This window comes from Calonectris borealis, chromosome 26 (genome assembly GCF_964195595.1).
Source record: "Calonectris borealis chromosome 26, bCalBor7.hap1.2, whole genome shotgun sequence".
Lineage (NCBI taxonomy): Eukaryota > Metazoa > Chordata > Aves > Procellariiformes > Procellariidae > Calonectris > Calonectris borealis.
Genome location: NC_134337.1, coordinates 8,455,717 through 8,468,110, shown reverse-complemented (window position 1 = coordinate 8,468,110; position 12,394 = coordinate 8,455,717). Strand labels below are relative to the sequence as shown.

The following is a 12,394-nucleotide window of genomic DNA, read 5'->3' as shown; positions in this document are numbered from 1 at the left end:
TTTATCATAACAGGGCAGCCCTACCATCCCTCTCCATTCATTGCACCTCTCTCCCCTATCTCTCTCCATTGCCTCTCTTATATCTTCCTTCCGGCGACCATCACATGTCTGCTCACAATTCCCTTCACCTGTTTCTGCTCTTGAATCAGCTGGTACTCATTAGGCCACCTCTTAATTCTTCTCCACAATTAAACTCAGAAACAACTGGAATTTTTATTTTTGATTGCTCAGTAACTAGCTTAGGAGTCGAGTCTGCATATCTGTTGAAGATGTCCACAATGGCAACAGTCAAAATTAGAAATATGCCATCTTGAAATGAAGTAACAAACCTTGGCAGGTATTTAGATTTTGTATAAAACATCACCCCCTATTAAAATAAATGACAAACTGCGCATATGTGTTGCGTTTCCAGTGACTGCATTTTCTTTTTCCTGCAAAGTAGCTGAAGACATTAGTAAGTAACATCCCGAACTAAAATGAATAACTGACTTTGCATGACATTCTCTGTGTCCGGTCAAAAAATAAGTAATTAATGTATCTGGGAGAGGTTTAAATGGATTGTTTTACAGTACTTACGGTAAAATAATCTTTCTTGGAAAGAACAGATATCTGGAACTTGTGTGTTATAAGCAGCTTTTCTGTTCTTTATTTAGTCTAACTTACAGATATATTATAAAAACAGATATATTATAAAAGCAGATATATTATAAAAACTCAATAGTCTGCAAACATATGAAATAGCTTTCCAGCAAGAAAAGTCATTTTAACTTCTCAGAAAATTGGCTTGCATAACAGATTCCATTTCCAAATATGGAGAAAAAACCCAGTATATTCTTTCAGATCTTCGGAGAATATTTGTCAGTTACATACAATAAAAAATCATTATTAATATCACTGCTCAACAGATAAGGCATAAGGAACCCAAACTATTAGCCTATACATAAAATTGCTACACAAAAAGAATGAAGTACATATGTTTTGCTACCCACTTCAGATGAATCCAGGATTTTGATTTTTCATAATATTTTAAGATGTACCTATAGTTTTCTTGTTATCTCTAGGGTCTGAAGCAAGTTGTTGTTGTTGTTGTTGTGAAACCAAGATTAATCAAGGATTAACGCAGAAATATATGTTATTCTAAACTATTCTTATGTGTACATGGCAGAAGCTGTTAGTCCTTAGGAAGGCTGCTTGGTGATTCATATCTGTGCTCTAATACATAAAGCAACAACATTTGGTCCCACACTTTACGTTTCAGAAAAACAATTTAACGACATCTTAACATTGTTTTTACAATCTTAACATTGTTTTTAAAACATGTGTGCATATTGTATTCCTTATGAAGCTGAAATCTTTTAAACCAAAATAATTCTATTGAAAATTCAATTTTAAAAGTTTCAAAACTGTTTTAACATACTGAAATAGTAGCTACTAAAACCAAAACAGTCTAAAAAGACAGTTCTGACAACACTTAAAATGAACAAAAAAGCAAGATGACTTCAGGTAAAAGTGCATCCATTTTAACAGCTTCAGTATTTCTTTCACTGAATATACTTTTGTGAATTATGTATTAAGGAAAAGAGAGTAAATTTAAAAGAAGAAAACTGAATTTCTTTAAAACCAATATTTCTAATGCCAGACTTTTTTTTTTCCTCTTGAAACAGCTTTCTATGTAGTTATACTTATTTCTAAATTAAAAAATGGGCTAATTTGTCTCCCAGCTTTTTATAGCGTTGGGAATGAAATGTAGAAAATGCTCTGCAGGTTGATGTAGTTATGTATCTATCAAGTTTATGTGTATAAAGGAAATGAATGTAGTATTAAACATACGGAGTATGACAGAAAAATGCAACAATGTACTAACTCTGAAAGAATACTACTACTGTGGTTGTACTAATCAATTAATGCTAGGGCACTAGTCATTTTTTCAAGTAAAGAGCTTTTCAGCCTCTTTAATTTTTCTTTTCCTGTCCATTTTAGAAACTGCAGTCCATCCAGCCTCTCGCATTTTTCTCATGGTTGTAAGTTTCAGTACAGAGCCTGGAGTTTTCATGTTTGATGTAGTTGGTTTCTAAGAAGAAAAAGAAAGCCATTCTTTAGTTTCTATAACCAATTTGATTCACTGTTCGTTTTGATCTGAAGAAAAGCTAAGGTACCTTTTTTGGTGTCATGGCATATAATTGTGAAGCTTGAGGATAATCTTTGTACAATTTTTTAAACATTTCTTCCTCCGAGACTATGCTCTTAAATTAAAATAAAAAAGTTACTTAATCGCAATATATTAAAAAATGTATTTTCTTTCCCCCTAGGAATATTAGAGTATGGGGGGGGGGGGGGGAAGTTAAGATGTTACTATGAAGCCTCAACAGCTCAATAAAAACAATGTAAAAAATCATTATAAAAATTAATATATATTTTTGTATAGTGGTACTCTGTCATATAGTTACTAATTATGTACATATAAATACAATTCCAGAAAGAACCAATGAAATAAAAATATGCATATAAATATTGTCTTGGATACATAACCCCACATGCTTCATATACATTCTTAGATATAGCAGTGTGCATAAAGAACTTTTAAGTACACTATTTGTTCTCTGATTTTTACCAGGAGGTCATTGTGTTCAGAGCTATCTGACTGAGCATCCAGCTGCAGAAGCACTTTTTGCTTTTTCCTCGTGCACTGTTCTGAATGCAGATTTGTGCTTTCACTTTGCAGTTTATGTATTGGAGGAGTCTTTATAATATATGTCTGGGACAGAAAAAGATGGCATTTAAAATTACATTTTCAGTGGTAATTATAGAATCTAAAACCAAACTCATAACCCAGTTTACAGACTGAATATCCAGTAAGACACTAGAGAGGTGCTGTGGAACAATTATCTCTCTATCCAAAATGTGATGCAAAGACACAAACAAACAAAGCAAAAAAAAAAAAAATTTCCTTTTTTTGTTGCCAAACAAGGAGAATGAACAGGAAGCTGTGGAAGAACTGAGTTTTATGGCACACTATAACTAAATTCTTCATGCTCATCCGCTGAAATTCAGGTTATTCTGAACTATAGTCACTACAGGCAGACTATAAACAATATTTAAGAAAACGCAAACAAACAAAACTGCAGGAAAAAGCTTTCAGAAAGACATTGATAGTGATATCAAAAACAAGATTGTTTTTACTTAAACAGTTCTTTCACTAGAAGTTAAACTTCTCAGAAACATTGCAATGGAACAATGCAATCCTTTTTTAGAAAGGATAACATAAAAATGGTAGTTGTTTCTATTTTTAAGATACAAACATCACATGTGAGCTTCTGACAAGGTAGAAGCATAGGTTTTAGTTATGACCAAGCAATCAGGAATACTTTGATAATTTTTACAGCTACACAAGCTATTTTCTGTTCCATAGAGAAAAAAGTGCCTTTACAAACAGACAACACTTTTCTTTTAAGACTAAGTAAAAGAATTCTAGAGACGTTATTAAATTCACAGTCCCCCTAGGACAGGAATTGGTACTGATCAGTGATAACAGACAAATTAAGTAACTGAGCAAGAAAAATGACACACAGTGGGAGCCCTTACATAAACCGCTTTCTAATATCGCTACGGAATACTTTTTTTTTTGTGGCTATCTACCTTTTAAATCCCTGTTTATCACAACAAAAAAATAAATAAGCATCTATAGAGACATACAGTCAGAAAAATAAACCTGGAACAATTCATTATTATGAGTTACGAACCGTTAATGATGGACTACCCAAGGGACTTTTTGCAGATACTGAAGGAGGCATTTTTTTCTTTTCCATGATGTTGACTTTTATAGGAATATCATTTGGAGACTTTTTATTTTTTACATTAATAGATGCACAATCCAGATCTAAATGAGGTTTAGGAGTCTCAGAAAAATGAGTTTGTATTTTCTAAAATTAAAAAAGGTTTAAATTAAAAGCATTTCAATGTCTTTTGTTGAGTGTACATGATTTATCACAGAACTTCAATTAGATTGCATATATAAAAATATCACCAAATTCTAAAATTAATTAATGATAAGGTTAAAGCTACCTTGTGCTTCTTTTCATTTTCAGGAACCATACTTTGGGGGGGTTCTTTTGCAAGATTCTCCTAAAAAGAGTTATGTGATAGGAAGTAAATATTTTATTTGAATTCAGTTGTTGAAAATCATCTTGGTGTAATTACAGAACACAGTCCACAATCATACTCTATTACAAAGTTCACACAAATATATAACCCAGATTTAGTCAAATTGCAGCATTCAAAAGACATTACTTTTCTAGTCACAGTTTCATTTCTTATACAACTTCCCCATCTCTGCTAAGGGACCTACATACCATCCCTTTCTAATGAGAAAACAGGATACAATTTTTATCACACCTGTATTTAAAAAAGAAAGAGCTCTATTTTCTAGTTATTATTTCATGCAAGAAACTGGAAGCATTCTTGTTTATTGAAGTAAATGTTCCTTCGCTGTCTTTTTAATTCTATTTCGCATTTCTTTTGCCAGCTGAAGAATACTATATAGCAATCACAAAATCACAGAATGGTTAAGGTTGGAATGGACCTCTGGAGATCATCTAGTCTAACACCCCTGTCCACAGCAGAGTGAACTAGAGTAGGTTGATCAGGACTGTGTCCAACAGGGTTTTGAATGTCTCCAAGCATGGAGACTCCACAACCTCTTTGGGCAACACCCTTATGGGTGTATCCCATCAGATCCCATGGACTTCTGTTGTTTAACGGATGTTTAAAGATTCCCTAACCTGATCCTCCTCCACCAAGGGTAAGTCTTCCTTTCTGCAGACTCTCCAGGTTCCATTGCGTACCACAGCCTTTTCCTTGTCCTTTGTCATCAGAACTCCTGCCACATTCGGCAGCAGGTCCTGTAGAAGCCTTTCTTGTTGCCCTTGGACAGTTCTTCAGAGCGTTTCAATTTCCCCTGCTTCCCTCATACTTACCAATTAAGGACTAATGCAAAACATTCACTACCACCAGAAATGAGACATAACGACCTCAGAGAGCATCAAGCTCTTGAAATCAGACAGCAAGTGAGAGCAAGACCTAGAATCAAAAGTGCACTTCACAGCTGTCATTATTATAGTGCATAAGATCAGGCCAAGCATGTCACCCATACCACTACATTAAAAAAAAAAAAATACCTTCTCTCCAATTTCTGCTTTAAGTTGTTCCTTAAGGGATGACAATTCACTTTTCAAATATGACAGCTCACTTTCCTAAAAACAATTAGATAAAGGATAGGGTTAACTGCTTAACCTGGAAGAAAGAAAACACTCCAAATGAGACGGTAATTAATAGGGATATTCATTATAAGCAAATGAAAATTCCATTTGTTCAATAGTGCTAACTTATCCATAAAGTTAGCATGCCGAGAGGTATCTACAATTAATTTTCAGAATGATTCAATCACTGGAATAACAGATGATCAAAGAAGCAGTTACCAAAATAAAAAAAAAAACAAACCACAAAAACATGTAGACTTGAATCACACCTCCTCCTATTAAAAAAATCTAACTGAAAAAAAGCTCTGTGAAGAAATATTCTATGAGGCAAAATGTCAGAAAAATACTGCATTTTAAGTAAATGCTGTAGAACTACACTTTTGTGAAAGTCTTGAGGGGATGTTGGCTCTCAGAACATTCTCAAAGCTAAGCTTCCCAGAAAGGAAAAAAAAAAAGAAAAAAAGGGAAAAAAAAGCGATGCAACTCTAGACTTGAAGTTTTGTTTTAGTTTATTTTAGTTTGTTTCAGTTTGTTTTAAAAAGAGCTGAAGTACTACTAAGAAACAGGTACTTGACCAGAACTGTTCAAGGTAAGAACTTAAAACACTTGTAAGAACAGGAGGATGAAGGCTGGAATCCAACTATTTAGTACAAAAGTTTCTTATTCAGACAGTGAGGTTAGAACATGACGCACTATCAGGAAATGCAGACAGAAAAGCACAGCTACTCCAATTTATTTTTACAAACATCTGGGTTTTTTTAATGCACATAATAAAATCTCTAAGAAAATAACACTAAACAGAAATTAGTGGGTTGATCTTTACTGTTCAGTTCCACTAAAGCAGACACTTAACCCTCCAAGTGTTAAACAGGAAGAAGTCTAATATGATATTTATAATTATAATTATTTAGAATTATATTGCACTTTAAGGACAGCAGCCCCTCCGTTTAGTTACTTTGTGCTGAAGAGTACGCCTTACCAATGATCTTTTTGATGATAACTGCTCTTGCTCTTTTATTTTATAAAGTTTTAACTCTGTATCTTTTTCTTCAACCATTTTATCATATTCATGCTGTGTTAAAAAAAAAACAACCACAACAAACTCAAAACATTTGACTAAATGTTACAATTATAGATCTACCTAGTCTTAAAACATTACTCATTTTTTCAAGTAAGGCTCTTTGGAGATTCAGAAAGCACTATGAACAAACATTGATGCTTCAGCAGAAACTGTAAAACAGAAAATGCACAAGCAATATTATTTTGTGGGCTGACAAAGAATCTCTAGGCAGCGGTACATGTTCCAGCACATAAAAGCCAGCCATATTATTTTTATTAATAGTATCTGCTAAATATATTGCAAAACAGAGTAATAAGGAATGTAAATTAAAATATTTTAAGTTAAACTGCTGAAGGTCACTAAGTAATCTCCTCATAAAAAGAGGCCCAAACTGATACTGAAGAACACTGCATTAGGATGGTATCAAAGGAAGCCTGAATATATAAAAAAAAAATCCTAGAAATTTAGATAAATGGTATTTATCTGTCAGTAGGCATGTTTTCAAAACCTGAAGATGAATTTATTTTTAGGTGATGGAAAGTCAAGCATGTGTTCAACTTAATTTTCCTGGACTCAGGTCTTATTATGAAGTTTCACTTTCTAATTCGTAATATTCTAGTTTTGAAACGTTTTTACTTAACATAGTAAAGTAATATCATACATTACAAATCACAGAAATCAGTAAACTCTCTTACCTTGTGTTTTTCCATAAGTGCCACCATTTCAGTTATCTTGTGTTGACATCGGATATCCGTTTCTCTCTGTGTTATTGTTGCTTCATCAGCAAGCAACCTCATCTTTTCTACCTGTTAGTAACAAGTTTTAATTCATGAACAATTCAGAACAATATATTTTTTAAAAAAATCTTAGTTTCATTTCTTCTTACCCCTGTGGGTGCAATGTATATATAGTCTCATTTAGTGTAGTCTTAATTTGCTTTTAAGATGCTTTTCAAATCCTACATTTTTTATACATAAAATGGGCAAATAAACCTAGATTAAAAGTACATCCATTCTTCCATGGCAGACAAGTGTCATTTTGAACCACAAGGCCATTTCAAGCACTCTGCCCTAACATTTTTTGATATTACCATCAAAAAAGTGTGGGTAGGAAAATACTAGTATGTTATAATCTGATTTGCTTATGCTGTATTTATACCAAGAACAGAATTTCTGTGAACAATATCTTGACAAAAAGAATTTTTAACTGAGTTCTTATTTTTAAAGACATATACAAATACTTCAACTTAAGGATCTAATCTACTAAAGCTTTGCTCACATGCATGCACAAGAAGTTCCATTTATGTTGATAAGACTGCTACGTAAGAGCAAGGACTCTGGCTGATACAGCTTCATAAAAACATCATACATCAAAAAAATAATTAAAAGTTGCAGCAGTAAAAATTAACAACTCTCACCTCTTCAAGAAGTTTATTTTCATTTACTTTTTTTGTTTCAATCTCTTTTTGATAGATGTCAACTGTTTCCTTATGTTGCTTATTCATATTTTCCATCTCTAACTGTAATTTATTCACCTTTTGAGAATGCAGAATTATTGCTGTTATTTGTTCAGGAATAAATACAGCAATGATTTTTTTTTTACCTCTTATTTTCAAGCTGAACCACTCTGTTACCTTTCAGGTATATGACTGAACTATTTCCTATGTAATGTTCAGCTTTTTTCCATGAACAGTTGAACTTTGGCCCGAAGCGAGTTAGAAAATACTCATAGAAACAACGGCAACACCACAATGGGAAAGACAGCCCATACCAGTTTTGTGCACCCCAGTCAATAAAACAGTCCTAAAGCTAGAGGCTAGTCAGTCACAAAGAATCACTCCAATATAAGGGAACCATCCATTAGCAATCTGACACTTATTCTGCCTTTTGTACAAAAGGCTCTTTAGTATTGCTGGCATGGAATGCAAGGAAGGAAAACGAAGCATAACTGATAGTCTCCTAAGACTCAGCAGTATGACTGTATGACTGTATTATGTTTACAATTAAATCTTTTTTTTTTTTCAATTAAGAAGTGAAGAAACAGTTTATCTGGAAATAGTTTATTTTCAGAATTTTATTTAGTTCTAAAAAAGATTAATTCCTTTCAGCTGCTAATATTAATGAGACACTGGTATGAAACAAAGAGGAACAGTCTATTCCTCAGCAGTCACCGTAAATGCTGTGAATTCTTCGGAAAAAAGATACAGATGGAGATTTTATTCCCTCCCTGGTAAATCTATTTAAGATTTTAACTGGTTTATGGTGTGTTTTCCTCCCAAGTTTGCATTTTGATTATAATTTTTCCTTTTAAGTTTCTCATAAGAATACCCTCAAAACAGTCTACATCTTTCTTGAAGTGTGGTACCCAAAACTGGGCACAATATTTTAATCAGGGACTTACCATTGCAGAACATAGTAAAAGAACTGCCTAAAGTGAATAATGTATGTGTTTCTTTTAATTGCTTTGCTATTTCAATAGGGTGGCATTATTGAATAATGTTCAGTACACTATCAATCAAAAAAGAAAGGGACTGATTAGGAACATAATTCCTTGAGATGTGATGTCCATCTCTTAAAAATGTCTGATAGCCCAGTCAGTGTCCAATGATTAAAAATAGAAGCATCTTCCAAAAATGATGGGCTCATTCCTGTAAAATCTGTATCCCAGATCCACAAAATAATTAAGAACATATGTATTATCATTAGTTAGACTGGGACCTAAAACTTTCAGTCTTTGTGCTTTACCCTCATCTTATACATGAAGTTATTTAACCTACCTTCCCTTCATAAATACTTGTTTTCTTGCTTTCTGCAGTAATTTTCTTTTTCAGTACCTTATTCTGTTAAAATAAAGTAAAACAAACACTATACTTTAATAAGTTAATAGAATTATGTAATGATTTAACTGCATCAAGTAGGTCGGAATCTTCAAAATTCCAGCTTTCAGCAAGCAAATAACTCTCTTTCTATTGTGCAGTTCAGATTCCAGATCAATTCTCCAAACAAAAGTGTGTTCAACGACTTACTTTAATAATACTGTTACTTCCTTATGAAAGGCTCCTCATGAGCGACAACAGAGAATAACGAAAGAGGGTGCAGAATGGGAAGAAAAACTAAGATGCTGCTGACAGAAAATATGCAAATGTTGTGACAAAAAATACAAGTTATATATTTTTACAGTGAAGTTATTAACAATTTCTCCTAATGCACAATTCTTTTCTACTATTGGTAACTGAGATTTTTTCATTATTTCAAGTATATCAATGATACCATGTACTAAATGAAAATAGTAAAAGTTTCTTAAAGATACTATTTCTGTAACTGCATTTTTCAAAAGTAAGGCTAATTTTACCAATCAAGTAATTCCAAAGGTGACTCCTTAATTTGCTCAGAGTTAGGATAAGAAAGGAAACGTTATAAATTACATAGGTATATCTAAAGATATCACACCAGACAAAAACTGTTGAAAAGTTACCACAAAATACCATGTTTTCTGTATTTGTGACTTTTAAAAACTGTACATACCTCCTGTTGCAACTCTTCAATGCATTTGGTTTTATTTTCCACCTGTTTCTTTAAATTATTCAACTAAAAGAGATATTTTAAACCTTAATTAATAAACTCCTAAAAAATGACTCACTGTGTTAGAGATTACTGTCAACGTTCTTAAACATGCATTTGCACAAGTCTGATTAATTCCACTGGGACTGAAACACGTGCTAATGTGTTACAATGATTGGAGTTTTAACCATGAAGTACTACAAGAATTTTGCTAGCCCAATATTAACAACATTAATAGCAGTGAACCAATTCCTCAGTGGTTGTAGAGTTTAGAAAGAAGGAAAAAAAAAAAAGTAGTTCTCTACAGTCCATGAAAAAATGAGTTTTCATACCTTATTTTCTAGAATCTTCAACTGCTTTTCCTTTCTTGAAATTTCATTTTCAATACTCTTAACCTGGAATTATAATTGTAAATCTTTGACTTTTACAATAAAATTTTGAAATCCATTATGATATTAAAAAAACGGGTGCACTTTGAAACTACAGTAGAAAGTAAAGATATTTGACCATATTTAAACTAAAACTCATAGTTACATATTGAAAGCTGATCCACACCCCATCTATCACTAAGTGGATATATGGAAATAAAAAAAAAGGGGTTTCTCTGTTTGCTGAAATCTAACAAATCTGGACTTTTAAGCTTCCATGTAAAGAGTAAACATCCCAGTAAAGGTCCTTGTCTTTTAAAATTAAAGGATTCAGTATGTGTACATATGTTGACTCAACTGGTAGCAGCACTGAAAGAAGAAAGCCTCTGTAAGAGATTACATCCCTAGGTAGAGCTTTGCAGGGGAAGAAAAAAAGGTTTTACATTTAGATTTTGTCCTACAGGTTATGTTATATATTTTCTTGATAAAGCACATGATATGGCATACATTTTCTTCTCTTTCATCCAGTTTACTTTTAATCTCTTCACCTTTCTTTGCCATCTTCTCCTTCAAAGACTCCAGTTCATTTCTAAATGCCAAATTAACAAGCATCAGTAAATATTTACTTAATAACTTTAATTTCTTTTCACTACTGCTGATAAACCCATACTTTATTTTCTAAAAAGAGCTGCTAATATTAATGAGAACTTCATAAGCTGTTCAATGAAAATAGTCTTAAAATTATGCAAAGTGACTGGTAAGTTAATGTCTGACCTGTACATACTTTTCGTAAGTATGGAAAGATATTCCCCTTACCTCAGTAAAATATATTCTAATCTGTAATATCGTAATGCATCTATGAAACATGGAAGGCTGCTTGCCTATTGGGTCAGTGGTACAGAGGCTACTTCAGAGAGTAACATTTAACCAGTTTCACCTTTTCACGTTTAATCCATAACCTTTAACTTATATTTTGATTTCCTTCACACCTAAGAAGTTAATGCAGAACAGCGTAGCTGTATGTAATACGAAGCTATGGCAAAAATTGTTCCTGTAGCAATAGATACCACTAATTTGTAGAAACTTCTACATGGCCAACATCAATACTAAATAGTTTCTGTTTAGCTATATAACCTAAAAAAAGCATTAATCTAAAAATCACAGAAAGCAGCATATGAACACAACATTTAGACTAACTCTGAAGGAATCGAGCCTACTTCCTTTAATAGTACTGTACATTAATATTTGTTTTTACTTGCCTTAGCTGGCCATTTGCTTCTTCCAGGTTTTCAACTAACTGCTTTGTATTTTCTTCTTTTTTCCTACTATCCTAAATAAAGACCCATGTAAGTAAAATGAATAAAATTCAAAAGGACATCTTAAAAAATTCAAAGACATCTTAAGCAGTATCTTGACTTGCCTTATTCACAACGGTAACTGCACTTCTTTTGTATTTTAAACACAAAAAATAGATACTCTAGAGAACCACATCATGTTGCAGTTTACCATATGATTTATATTTTAAATTGAATGTTGTCCTTTAAAAACAGCTAGAAGTTTACAACTTGCCTCATGACTTTCTTGCAGTTTCTTGAGTTCTGTAGCCATACCACTTTTCTCTTGTGCTATTTGTTCTTTTTCTAATAAAAGCTTATTGATATACACTGTTAATTGTTCATTCTTTAGCCTAATTTAAAACAAATGGTCAAGAGAAATATGAATATGTATTTTGAAATTTCCTTTTAAATGAAATTTATTTGTTACAAAATGTTACTTTATGCTGAAAAAAGTCCAGGCCTGTATCTACAAATTTAAGCTTTGCAGAAAAGTTACAGTGATGCAAAAAGGCAACAGAAGAAGGAAAGAAAATGAGAGTCAACTTTTATATAAATCTAATGGTTGTTGAAGACGATGTAGTTCAATATCCAGCTCAAAGCAGGGTTAACAATGAACTAAGAAACTTTCTCTTCATGTTAACCCAACTAAGTCACAGAGATATGGAACAATTACATACATATAAATACAGAAAATGCAATTTATAAATATAAGTATATAACAGTGGTCATACTGTGTGCATAGGTTCAAAATTTTCCTTAGAAAACAATCATAGATCATTTCATTGTATATTAAAGTAACTTTATGTAACAGAAA

General features: G+C 32.5%; 1 protein-coding gene across 1 annotated transcript in view; it reads right to left on the bottom strand.

Annotated features, from left to right (window-relative positions):
- Positions 1-1,919: 1,919 nt before the first annotated feature.
- Positions 1,920-12,394, bottom strand: part of SYCP1 (synaptonemal complex protein 1) — a 26,127-nt gene continuing 15,652 nt past the window's right edge. Inside the window, exons 17-31 of the mRNA XM_075174530.1 lie at positions 11,813-11,930; positions 11,503-11,573; positions 10,751-10,832; positions 10,208-10,270; positions 9,840-9,902; positions 9,092-9,154; positions 7,733-7,849; positions 7,011-7,121; positions 6,235-6,327; positions 5,175-5,249; positions 4,063-4,122; positions 3,741-3,920; positions 2,612-2,755; positions 2,157-2,243; positions 1,920-2,071 (exon numbers count right to left, since the gene is read on the bottom strand). Of these exons, the coding sequence (XP_075030631.1) occupies positions 1,928-2,071; positions 2,157-2,243; positions 2,612-2,755; positions 3,741-3,920; positions 4,063-4,122; positions 5,175-5,249; positions 6,235-6,327; positions 7,011-7,121; positions 7,733-7,849; positions 9,092-9,154; positions 9,840-9,902; positions 10,208-10,270; positions 10,751-10,832; positions 11,503-11,573; positions 11,813-11,930 (1,471 nt within the window). The 3' untranslated portion in view covers positions 1,920-1,927. The remainder of the gene's footprint in view (positions 2,072-2,156; positions 2,244-2,611; positions 2,756-3,740; positions 3,921-4,062; positions 4,123-5,174; positions 5,250-6,234; positions 6,328-7,010; positions 7,122-7,732; positions 7,850-9,091; positions 9,155-9,839; positions 9,903-10,207; positions 10,271-10,750; positions 10,833-11,502; positions 11,574-11,812; positions 11,931-12,394) is intronic.